General features: G+C 37.9%; 1 protein-coding gene across 1 annotated transcript; it reads left to right on the top strand.

Annotated features, from left to right (window-relative positions):
• The first annotated feature begins 2,323 nt into the window (after nt 1-2,323).
• Nucleotides 2,324-5,304, top strand: LOC136220733 (cytochrome P450 726A27-like). Its single transcript, XM_066008524.1, has 2 exons — nt 2,324-3,232; nt 4,543-5,304. Exons 1-2 carry the CDS (start codon nt 2,354-2,356, stop codon nt 5,170-5,172), a joined length of 1,509 nt encoding a protein of 502 aa, XP_065864596.1. The 5' UTR covers nt 2,324-2,353; the 3' UTR covers nt 5,173-5,304.
• The last annotated feature ends 8,231 nt before the right edge of the window (nt 5,305-13,535 follow it).

The following is a 13,535-nucleotide window of genomic DNA, read 5'->3' as shown; positions in this document are numbered from 1 at the left end:
TAGCTTCAGAAATTCACCACACTCACTTGTCAAACACCTTTCTTACGCCAAACTATCGCCCGCAAAGAGAGCCTTTGCCATCAGCATTGCCTGTCACACTGAACCTGGTTCATACAAACAGGCAGCATTAGACCCAAATTGGGTGCAGGCTATGAATGAAGAACTCATAGCACTTGAATCCAACAAAACATGGGAAATAGTGGATTTACCTAAGGGGAAGAGGACGATCGGCTGTCGTTGGGTCTACAAACTGAAGCATAAGGCGGATGGGAGCGTGGCAAGGTACAAGGCTAGACTAGTAGCCAAAGGCTACACACAATAGGAAGGTGTGGACTTCACTGCCACTTTTGCACCTGTTGCAAAATTCACCACTATCAGAACAGTTCTAACCATAGCCGTCGCACAAAATTGGAACATACAACAACTTGATATAGATAAAGGTTACCTTCACGGAGACTTACACGAAGAAGTCTACATGACTCTGCCCCCAAGATTCACAGGACATGCTCCGCACCAGGCGTGCAGGCTGAGAAAATCGCTTTATGGCTTACGCCAGGCGGGCAGGAAATGGAACGCCAAGTTGGCATCCACTATAAGGGATATGGGATTCTCCCAATCGGCAGTGGATCCATCCCTCTTCACCTGGAAGGTAAGCAAATCCATCACTGTTCTACTCGTCTAAGTGGACGACGTGATACTCGCAGGGAATGACGATGCAGCCATTACGGCAGCAAAACGACACCTTGATCGATCCTTCAGCATCAAAGATATGGGGGCTCTTCACTATTTTCTGGGGTTTGAATTCATCCGCAACTCCAAAGGACTCCACATGTCACAGAGAAAATATGCGTTAGAACTGCTACAAGAAATGGAACTGATTGATTGCAAACCTGCATCCTCACCAGCATTACCAAACCACAAACCCAACATGCAATCCACCCTATTGACAGATATCACAACATACAGACAAATCATAGGAAAACTTTTATATCTAACGCATACCAGACCAGACCTTTCCTACATCATCAACCAGTTATCACAACACCTCAACCAACCAACCATAGATGACCAACAAAGAGTTCAGAGGGTGCTATGTTACCTGAAGGGGACAATAGGCTTGGGGATTCTCTTCCCGGCTCACAATAAGCTGCAGCTCCAGGCATTTTGTGACTCAGACTGGGGCATATGTTCGGAAACCAGAAAATCCATCACCGGTTATGTCGTATTTTTGGGTTCCATCGTCATCTCCTGGAGGTCAAAGAAGCAGAATACCGTCTCTCGTTCCTCTTTCGAAGCGGAGTACCGAGCCATGGCCTCCACCTCGTGTGAACTCCATTGGCTCACTGTGTTACTGTCCGATCTGGACATTCCGACCACTGACGCCGCCCTTCTCTTTTGCGATAACGTTTCCACCGTTCACATCGCTCAGAATCCGGTCTTCCACGAACGAACTTAGCACATCGACATTGATTGTCATGTGATTAGAGAACGGGTTCAGTCCGGGATGATACGCCTGATGCCGATCTCCTCCGCCATGCAACCCTATCAAGCCTAGTTTGAGGAAGGGTGATAAAATCAACACATATTTCTTCATTACAGAATGAAAAAGGAAGAGAAGGAAACGTAAGGAAGAAGAAGAAAGTGAAGAGTCTCACTCTTTATTATTCTGAAGTACAATGAATGAGCCTTTGACATAAAGTCTGGGCTTTTATCTTCCCAAAGACTAACTGCTGAACTTCCAAGGTTACTTTGGTCTTTTCCCAAGTACAAGGGGTATTTTGGAACTTTCACTACAATGGCACATTCTAGAAGAAGGTCACCATCAGGAATCATGCACCTCACCGCACAGAATAATACCAATCTCAAATCACAACCGTTGATCGCCAGCCCTACATCCGACGGTGCCGAGGACTCCACTTGTCCACGGTCCTTGTGTCCTTTTGATTCCTTAGCATAGTATCTTTTCCTTGAATAGCAATCCTAGTTTCAATATAAAATATGTAAGCATCTTAATGATAAAGTAATGAGAATTAAATCAAATTAGGCTTGGGCCAATATTACCTCATATAGTATAGATGATATAATTGAGAAAAATTAATATGCATGGCTGGATTTTTAATGTCTATTTTTCAAAGATTCAGGGCTCTACATTAATTTTCTAGAAGATATTCTAATAATATTAGTTCCTTTTTTCCTTAAAAAAAAGGTATAGACAACATTCCTGTGTTAGAAAAAATTAAGGTGCCATACATACTATAAACATAAAAAAGGTGCATTATGATGTAAAGTGATTTTTTGTATATATAAAGTAGCATATAGTATACTTTCATACACTCCACAATCTAACATAAAAATGGAGCAGCAAAATCCCTCTTTTCCCATCTTTTTAAGCTTGCTTCTTTTTATCTCTATAATATTCAGGCTATGGAAGAAACAGAATCAGGACTCAGATCTTCCTCCAGGGCCATGGAAATTTCCAATTTTAGGTAATCTTCCTCATTTATTAGTAAGTTCTGATCTAACTCATCAACGTTTTAGAGCTTTGTCTCAAATTTATGGACCTGTTATGGGTCTTCAAATTGGCCAAGTTCCTGCTGTTATAATTTCATCAGCTGAGGCAGCCAAAGAGGTTATGAAAACTCAGGGTGAATCATTCGCGGAGCGGCCTCTCGTGTTAGATGCACAGATTGTTCTTTACAATCGGCAGGATATCTTGTTTGGTTCATATGGAGATCACTGGAGGCAGATGAGGAAAATTTGGATACTTGAATTTCTCAGTGCCAAAAGAGTTCAATCTTCCAAGTTAATCAGGACTGAAGAAGTTGCTGATGCAATCAGGTTCCTCCGTTCGAAAGGCGGATCGCCGGTCAATCTTACAAAGGTCATCTTTGAGTTTACAAATTCGATCATGATAAGAACAGCTGTGGGGAAGAATTGTAAGCAAAAAGAAAGATTGTTGAGTATTGCCGACGCAGTTAATGAGACGGCGACGAGCTTTGGCGTCGCGGATGCGTTTCCGTCGTGGAAATTACTTCATTATATTAGTGGAGTTAAGTCAAAACCCCAGAGTTTACATCAGGAAACAGATCAGATACTTGAAGATATTATTAATGAGCATAAAGCTAAGAAATATTCTGAAGCTGATAATCTTTTAGATGTTTTGTTGAATCTGCACAAAAATGGAAATCTTCCACTACCATTGACAAATGAAAGCATCAAAGCATCCATTCTGGTTAGTGTATATATATTTTACTTGTTACACTTATTGGGAAAATTCAAAAATAACTTTTACAATTATAATTCCTTCATACTTCTAGTTGCAAATGGGTTAATGCACTCACTAAATTTTTATGGTTGTCTCAAAATATGTTCACTCAACTTCAATTTGCCTCATAAAAATCACTCAATTTTAAATTTGTCTTAATAAAATCACTCCAACGAGTTCCAGATCAAAAAGAGGCCGAAATCTGACATGGCTGCCACATCAGCAGTAGTCAACTTTCACCACTATCAGAAACCATACATGACTGCCACCTTATATTTCAGGTGTCTTTGGCTCTTGAAGTCGACCAAGTGATGTTATTAAGACAAAATTTAAAGTTTGATACTTTTATTGAAACAAATTGAAATTGGATGACCATTTTGAGATAACCCTGAAATTTTAGTGAGCATTAATACATTTAACCCACTTACAAATACTAATAATTCTAATGATGTATTAAATATCATTAAAATATAGATTTTCATTTAACACACTTTGGAATGAGTTTGACTTTTGGTTACATGGTAATGAGAGTGTTTTATTTAATGTTTAGTAATCTATGGATATTTGCTTTACGCTGCATATGGTTCTGGGTATAACCAGTGACGGATTTAGGGGGTTGGGGGACTTGAGCATACATTGGTCATCAGAAAACTCTATGAAATCCGTGTACGAGTTATAATTTATTTTCTGCAAAAACCACTCAAAACATATTAATTGAGCACCTATATAGATCATCAGAGAGCACTCCAAACACCTATTGTCAGTGAAACCTGAATCCGCATATACGTGTTTATATTAAATATCTCACATTATTAATTAGAGAGCTATATAACTCCTATATGTGACACAATCCTTTTTCGGTGTACATTTGGGAGTAAGTTAGAACTTTGTTTGGGAAAGTCCTAACACAATTATTTATTTTCTTATGCTGGTACTTAGAATAGTAAAATTGAGTTAAATCTTTATGATAAGGTAAAATTTGAAATATAACTTTTAAGATGTAACAAATATTAATCAATTTTGCATAACAGTAACACCAATAATAAAAAGGTGAGTTTTACTTTTATCCTTATATCAAAGTTGTTTTTTTAGGTCATAAAGTGATCATATTATTGTTTTTCTATTGCAGCATATGTTTAGAATTTCTGTGGCTAATTATAATTTTTTTTTTTTTTATTTCTTCTTGGGTCGGGATTTCTACGGACCCTCTGTGACCCCTATACTTCCATCCATGTCTAAGGTTTCTTACATAACGGTTCAATATTTTTCGGTTGCAGCAAATGTTTACAGTCGGAAGCGAAACAACATCGAAAGTTACAGAATGGGCAATGGCAGAGCTGATGAAGAACCCAACAGAAATGAGAAAAGCACAACAAGAGCTAAGACGAGTATTTGGCGAAACGGGCAAGATTGATGAATCGAAATTCCAAGATTTGAAATTCTTCAAATTAGTAGTCAAAGAAACTCTAAGACTACATCCTCCTGGTGCCTTGATTCCAAGAGAATGCAGAGAAAGAACACGAATTGATGGATACGAAATTCATCCGAAAACTAGAATTATTGTGAATGCTTGGGCAATTGGAAGAGATCCTAATACTTGGGCAGATGCTGGAAAGTTTAAACCCGAAAGGTTTGAAGATTGTCCTATAGATTACAAAGGGACAACATTTGAACTAATACCATTTGGTGCGGGAAAAAGAATATGTCCCGGTATGAATTTAGGTATTACCAATTTAGAGCTTTTCCTCGCAAATTTGTTATATCATTTCGACTGGGAATTTACCGACGGAATGACACCTCAAACTCTTGATATGTCTGAAGCTGTTGGTGGTGCTGTCAGGAAAAAAATAGACCTTAAATTGATTCCTATTCCCTATCAAGTTACCCTTGACTCAAATAACTCTTGATTAAATCATGTTTATGTATTATGTATAAGTGTTGAAATATATATATATATGTAATGTTTTTTTCCAAAAAAAAAATTGGAAAAAGTAAAAAAATAAATGTTATGGCGTGGCGTGGCGGATTTGCAAAGATAATTCCCGTAGTTTAAAAGTTCGCAAACAGTGTCAATGCTTTTTGTAGTTTACAACCTCAATGCAGTGATTTGGAGCAATTAAAAAAATTGAGTTTGTAAATTATCTAAAATACGATGTCTAACTTTATAAATTAACTTAATCACAAGTATTGTTTGGATGAAAAATTAACTCACATATCATTTAACTGTAAAATTTACAAAATGTAGACTATTATTTATAAATTTTTAAATCACGAAAACTGTTTTTACAAATCGGTTAAATATATAATTTATTTTTATAATTTTCTTATTGAAAAATCCATAAGTGCAAGAATTATATGTCTGCATCAGCAAAGTTAAATAAAGTTAATAAATATTGTTGATGCATTATCATTGTGAATACCTATATATTTATATATTATCTATAAGAGAGGTAATGAAAACTTGGGGGCCAACAAAAGCATTAAGGTAGTCATTATAGTTAGTATTTATAGTCCGAAAATTAAAGGTTTTTTAAGATTATTTTGAGCGTGAGGGTGTGTTAAATATTTCACATAATTTAATCAATAAGTTATATGACTTTTAGGTTCATTCATGATTATTTAGGACTCTATGTGACATATAATCGTATACTATTAATATTTATTATTAATTTATGATTAATTAGTTATATGTGAATGTTTGATTTTTGAATTGTATGCGAAAGCTTGGCTTTTTATAATAGTGTCGGAAATTATATTATGTTTGTGGAATAGTTCGACATACAAATGAGTTTTCTGTTTCTATTAATCCTTTTAAAGCTTATAAATAGGCAAGTAAAATTTGGTGTAAATCATCAATTGAGAGTAAAGAAGAATAGAGAATTTGGAAAACACTTTGTGCATAGAATTTCTAGGAAAATTCTTGGGGTCGTGAGGTTTCATAAATATTTTTTTTTTGTATGTTTTCTTGGCTACTCTGATAATAAAAGCTTATCCTCTCCCATGGAAGTAGGCATGAATTGGCCGAACCAAGATTTTTTTTTTGTATTGTTTATTTTATTTTATTTTCAATTGTTTGATCAATTCATATAAGGGGGTCTGAGTGTCCTAACAAGTGGTGGTGAATTAATTATCTATTAGACATGAGTTCGTGTTTGATATTGAAAAGTTTGATAGATCGAAGAATTTCAATTTGTCACAATTGAACGTGTGCGCTATACTCATCTGAAATTGATGGGAGGAGGTGCTTGAAAGGGTTGGAAAGAAGTCTTCTTGTATGACGGAGGAGCAGTGGAACGAATTGGAGTACAAGGAACTCTGAATATTATTCCTATGACTCTCAAATGAGGTTCAAGAGATGTCGCCAAGGACACCAACTCTACTTTGATAGGCTCAATTCAGAGTCGTCGTACATGACAAAATGGATAACGAATCGACTTTTATTGAAAAGAAAATTGAAAGATCTTCATCGATATGAAGGTAAACCCATTAAAAATCATGGTGATGAATTTCTTGCAATTGTTATGGTGCTCTAATATATTAATGTGCAAATTGATGATGAGGATTTCGTTAGTAACTTGTTATGCTCATTTATACGGTAATATAAGTCTTTTAAGTACACTTTATTGTATGGTAGGAACGAGATTACCATTGAAGAAGTTAAAACTACTTGTTACAACGTGAACAAACAGATAATCAGTTGACAAAAAATAATGAGTTTGTGGGCGAATCTATTGTAGTTCATGGAAGAACTTTTGATATGGGTTCGACTCGTAACAAATCTAAATCTATGTCTCACAAAAACCTAATTTTCCATTTTTGCAATAAAAATGGCATATAATAGTTGATTGATGCAAGATGAATAACAATATAAATGAACCAGATAAACATGTTGAAAATATTTTACAACCTAGTGTTATTAGCGGAGATAATGTGATACAGATCGGTTTTATCTGAAAGTTTTAATCGTAAACTTACAAAGATATTTCTTCTCTAGCTAAACTAGAAGGAGTGAATCCCGGGTTTTATGGACTAAAATCCATAGGAATATGAAATCCTCATTGTTGAAGGTGAAAACCATAACAAGCTTCTTGAATAAGATTAATATTTGATTGATAAAAAGTTAACTATTACAGTGACAAAGAGATGAATTTATATCATCTAAACCCTAAAACAAAATTACATAAAAGGCTAACTTACATAATTAATTAAAGAGTAAGGTTAGGGGGTAAAATGGGGCAATAATAAGGAGGTGGCATGGGTGTAAATATAGGAGTGGTAGGGTTGTAATTAGGGAGTGGCAAATGTGTAAATAAGGAGTGCCAGGATTGTAAATAAGGAGGAAGCTGGAGTAAGGAGCAAGTTCCTTAAAATGAAGGTACGCGGTGCGTGCCTAATTCTACGCGGTGCTTATGTGAGCTACTGGACTTCTCTTCGGATCAGAATTCATTATACGCGGAGCTTGCCCAATTCTACATGGTGCGTAGATTCTTAAAGTGAAGGTACGCGGTGCGTGCCTAATTCTACACGGTGTGTATGTGTTGTCCTCAGATGAGACTCTAGCAAGTGTACTAGATACAAGTATTAAAGTGATAAGTCAAGTATCGTCTCCACATGGATTGAGATCCAAAATAATATCAGAAAATCATTGCTGAACAGTGTGTGTGTAAAAGGTATCTTCTTAGTAAAGTTGATTGTTGAGGTTGGTCGGTTAAGACAAAAGAGTGCTAATTCTATTAAAGATATAACAAATAAATGACAGTTTAAAAGGTAGAACAGGCTGAGCACAGCCGAACAGGTAGTGCAAGCTTCTAAAAACAGTCCAACGAATCAGTGACAATACTAATGAAGTCAAAGTATCAGCTTTAATGCCCACTTAAGTCAACTCTCGTGTGTTCTTAAGTTTCTAAGATTTACTAAAACCAATAGCGTCCTAAAGGAACATTCTTTCTTGCATTAAGATCGAAGCTGCATTTCTGTTAAGAAAACCTTTGACACAACCATCTAACATGTTTGCTTCGAGGTTGCGAGATTAATAGAGATATCAGTGAAGATGCAAGGAGTGTCCTATCATTCATCTATCACATGCATAAATGCCTAAGCATAGAAATATAAACCCTCATCAACACATCATTGGTAAAATACCAGAAATTCATTGCAAAGTTATAAGACTTACATTACCGGCCCGGACTGGCCGTGCCCATTCAAAATGGATTACTCACTCATATCACGCAGTGAGCAATCAGAAATTCTTCCAACATTCAGAAACTCCATTGGAGCTCTCTTCTATTCCTAAACAGTGACTTTTCTGTTCTAAAATTTGCTATCTTAGAATATGCACTCCTCAATCTTCCCTTTGCTACATCTATTTAAAGGAAAGACCAGGGCCAAAATCGGTACCCGAAAGTACCATTACAAAATATTACAGAAAAAAGTCAATTGTCCAAAAATGTAAACAAAAAAAAATGATAATGGATCCTTTTGACCCTTGAACACTCAAGGGTCGAAACTTCTTATCATCTTGCTACTTAAAGCTCTGATACACCTTTCCACCTGCTACCTCTGCCACGCCCACTTTTGTCCCGTCGCTGTCCGTCATCAGATTATCCGGCGTTTGACCGCTGGACCAGAGAAAGGCTCCACTCCTCTTTGTTTCCAGATTGTTTGGCTTTATCTTTACTTATCTGCAAAAAAACATTAATCAGCCCTTCATTCTCACAATATAACAGAAAACACCTCTATTCTTTTATAAATATCGTGTTAAAACTTAGTCAATTTCATGCCTAACAAATACCCCCAAATTGAATCTTTGCTTGTCCTCAAGTAACCAAAGGTAAGAAGGAAGGTAATTCAGCAGAAGAAGAGTTAGGAATGAAATGTTACAGAGAATGATAATGAGAATAGAAATTGTTTTGTTCAGCGAGGTAGTTGACAGATGCGAGATATGATTTCTTTGAAAAGTTAAAGCTTGTTTTAAACTGTGTACCTTTATCGAGAAGTTCCTTAAAGCTTAAAATTAGACTTCTACTTTCACAAGGAGCAACCACTCCCCGACATGCCTCACTAAGGACTGGAATAAGTCACTCACTCTCGTATGACATTTATTTACCATAGGAAAAAATTGCAACTTCACTCCTTAGCTCAGTCACCACACCCCTAGGGTGTGAGTTTGCCTTTTGGTCCCGAATCTATGGATCAAAATTTTTCCAAACATAGTCCAAAGGGCTTGACAAAGGTTATAATGTTAGGCTCGGGTTCTGGTTTGACAGTGAGAAGCTATTTAAGTGTATAAGTTCTGTCTTTATGCAAATTATTTAACCTACTCAGCTTTCAACATCTTAGCATTCCTTTCCTTACCCGACCCACACAACATGCTTCTCATAACAAACTATTCTTTCTAATCATAGTGAACAATCATTAAAGATTTCCCATCCAAACACATGATTTCCAGGTCCCTTTCTATCTTTACTTTAGCACCATCTGCTCAATCGCCTTTGTTTTCATGATTTGTGTATCTTTAAAAGCACATAATTTTTTTTTAAATTAAGCAGCTGGATTTGAAGCACAAGACAGAATTTAGGGTATTTAGGAATATCAGTGAAAGGAGAGGGGTTCTTTGCGTGTTTTTAGAAAGAATAGGTTACAACTCAAGTTGGTTATCCTAAAATTTTGAGTGCAACGCACAGGTGGCTTTTTGTGTAGCAGAAAGGGAATCTAATTGCCTTTTTCCTCCTATGTTTGATAAAAAGAATCTCCATTTCAATAGGGCAAACCAAGGCAAATTCTCCTTAAAGATAGTGAGTGCTGGCCCACTCAGAAAAAAAACATCAATGCATATTTTAGATGCATTTGCAGGCTCAAGTTCTCACTATTTTTGGGGAAATGCAATAAGGCAAGGGTTTCTAATTGTGAAAGAAGATTTAAAAATTTCAAAATTTTCGGAACTTCCAGACTCGGGGAGACATAATTCAAACAAACAACTAAAACCAGACAATTCTATCATAATACGCACAATCTGTACAATGATTCACGTGAATACAAAACAATCGATGAGATTGAATAAACAAGGAGATGATAAAACGAAGAAAAATTACAAAGGACATTTAAAGACTTACAAGGGGATATCTGTTATTCACCAAATCAATTAAATTAACAACCTGAATAAGCATTTATCATGTTACGCATGCATATATTGATGTGTAATTCCCCACCCCCAAATTAAAACGGAACATTGTCCTCAATGTTACCAGGATGGCATCAAAGTATACATAATAACGGCATGATAACATAGGCAGAGTGCACAAATTGAGAGAGTAAGGGTGTTAGATGTTACCAAATGCTAGGACAGCGACAAAGGTGACGAATCAGACGGGCTGGGAGAGAGAGGAGTTAACCTCTCTATCCGCAGTGGCAGGAATGCCCTCCCATTTCGAGGAAGCATCAGCATTAGCAGGTGTTTCAGGTGTTTTTCTTACCGGACTCTTGACGGAAAAATCAGATGGAATTTCCTTGCCATGCTCCTCAATACAGATGGTTTTGAGCATGTCTATCGATCCCTGTTGTGACTCGTATTTTTGCTCAAGGGCAAATATCATTTCTCGGTTGGCTTGGTTTTGAGCAAATAGGGCGTTGAACTTGTCAAGGATGTCCTCACTAGAAAGCTTTGCACATTTCTTATAAAAATCTAGATCCTTTGGCCGCTCGACTTGTTCGGAATCCGATGAGACCGACACAGTCGGTTCACTTTTCCTCTTCCGGCTTTCGACTCTCCTGGCCGCAACAAAGTCCGCCATCCAAACCCACTTTCCATTCACCAGTTTGCCAAACAACATTTTCTCCAGACTCCGGAGATCAATCTGGTCCGGGTGGTTCACAATAGTGAGCCGAGAGTCGTCCTTAGGCTTAAAAACCCCTATGGATTCAGCAATTCTATTGACAATGCTCCCGCAGCAGAAGATCGAAGAGTTCTTTTTACCAAAAGCACTGATGTACTCCCCAAACCAGTAACCTAAATTCATCCTTGGCCCGATTGTCATACTCCACAAAGCTGTAAGGTCTGCATGCGGCATAGTGGCTTGATTTTCACGAGCAAAGATTGTGCCGGAGACCAGTTTATACAAGTAACGAACAGCATAATCATCAATATTTGACGCCTTGGAAACGCTCCCGTCATAATGTGGCAGTCCCGAAATAAAATTCCAGAAGGCAGTAGGGTTAAAGACATCAGGGGTCTTGGTAAAGGCTTCCTTGTAGCTCTCGGACTCCAGGTCATCATCGTCCGAAGCGCCTAGCAAACAGTTAAGCATATTGAGCGAAGGTCTCTGAGTGTGACCCATGAGCCTGAAACTGAACTTCCCTTCTTCATCAGGGTCAGTAATCTCAGCATCGTGCTTGAAAGTAGCCAGGAACTCTAACGTCAGTTCTTTGTATGCCGGCTCCGTCATCTCAAAGAAGCAGCCGAAATGGCCTGCCTCCATGAGCTTGCGCACTCGTTCAGCAAGCTTGAGCCTCTTCGGGGTGTCCCAACAAACTATTCTTATGGGCCCGAATTCAAGTTTAGCCAGATCTTCGTAGTACTTTTGCACCTCAGCATCTTTGAACTGAGAGAGATTTTTCACTAGCTTTTCATCCGGAACGAAAGCGACCGTGCTTGGTTCCGTCATGTTGCCCTTGGCTTTCTCTTTCTTTGTAGAGCCCTCGATTTTGACGTGCTTGCCAGATCCACGAGTTCTCATCTGAAAATCAAACTAAATAGGTGCTTCCACAACCGTGTATGAGAAAAAGAATTCTTGGTAAAGGTGTGAGTGAATAGTGAGTAAATAATAATTAGGGTACCCAGCAGTCTGCTTCCTTTAAGTAGAAAAGAAGAGACAAATCTCTTGAACTACCGCCCTAAAGATCGTTTGCCACTTGGAAGGAGTTACATGGAGAGATGACCATACCAGGTGAAAGGACGCAAGGGTACCATAATTATTCATTTACTGCACACCGTCTCCCTTTGATTTTACCGAGGGGGCGTATAGGCATAATTTACAGCTTATGACAGTGGATTTGATGTGTCCCTTATCTTTCCGATTTGTGTGTTTATTATATATTTTTTTTTCTTAAATTTATTTCCCCCCCAAAAACTCTTACTACCTCGCTTCACTTCCCTCCATAGATCACACAGGTAAAACTTAAAACTCCACTCTCATTGACAAGGGTAGAAGTTTTATATTTTTCCCTGTGAGTATATCGATGTGACTTGAATGCATGGTTAAAGCAAAAATGAGACAATGTAATTATTATCAGGTAAATGACTTAACACATGATGAGGGATAATAACATAAAAAGGAATTGTTGGAGGGGTACTTTCCTGCTGTAATGGGTGTTTGCAGCGAACACCTTGTGTCTCTGGTCATTGGTGCGGAAGGTCCTGGAAGTGAACAATGTCAATCTTTCTTTTGTGGTCATTCTCAAGATACGGTTTGAGACGCTGCCCGTTCACTTTGAAAGGAGCATCACCGTTTTTGAAAATTTCCACAGCTCCATACTCGAACACCCTGTTTACCGTGAATAGTCCTGACCATCGCGACTTTAGCTTTCCTGGAAACAGCCTCAGCCTTGAATTGTACAAAAGGACGTTTTGACCTTCGTGAAAGACTTTTTCCTGGATCTTTTTGCCGTGCCACTATTTGGTCTTCTCTTTGTAGTTTACTGAATTCTCGTACGAGAACAGCCTGAACTCTTCCATGTCGCAGAGTTGAAGTTTTCGCTGATCTCCAACAGCTTGTTGCTCAAAATTTAAAAATGTTAATGCCCAGAAAGCCCTGTGTTCCATTTCAACCGGCAGGTGACAAGACTTTCCGTATAACAATCTAAACGGAGACATTCCAATTGGTGTTTTATAGGCCGTCCTATATGCCCAAAGAGCATCGTCAAGCTTGTTTGCCCAGTCTCTCCTAGAACTGCCAACAGTTTTTTCTAAAATTCTTTTGATTTCACGATTGGAAATCTCCACCTGTCCACTTGTTTGTGGATGGTAAGGTGTGACAATTCTGTGAGAGACTCCAAGCTTGCCCATCAGCTTCTCAAATTTGGCATTGCAAAAGTGGGTTCCTTGATCACTAATGATCGCTCGTGGGACACCGAATCTGGCAAACAGCCTTTTCAGGAATTTTACAACCACACGGGCGTCATTGGTGGGACTAGCTATTGCTTCAACCCACTTGCTCACATAATCTACAGCCACTAAGATATATTTATTCCCAAAAGACGTAGGGAATGGACCCAT

The sequence above is a fragment of the Euphorbia lathyris genome, chromosome 1 (genome assembly GCF_963576675.1).
Source record: "Euphorbia lathyris chromosome 1, ddEupLath1.1, whole genome shotgun sequence".
NCBI classification, from domain to species: domain Eukaryota; kingdom Viridiplantae; phylum Streptophyta; class Magnoliopsida; order Malpighiales; family Euphorbiaceae; genus Euphorbia; species Euphorbia lathyris.
This window is presented reverse-complemented; position numbering and strand designations above follow the sequence as displayed.

Bases quoted from the DNA above. Each gene is read 5' to 3' on its own strand.
- LOC136220733 (XM_066008524.1), top strand. From the start codon at position 2,354: ATGGAGCAGCAAAATCCCTCTTTTCCCATCTTTTTAAGCTTGCTTCTT. The intron at 3,233-4,542 runs GTTAGTGTATAT...TTTCGGTTGCAG, and splicing joins GCATCAAAGCATCCATTCTG to CAAATGTTTACAGTCGGAAG.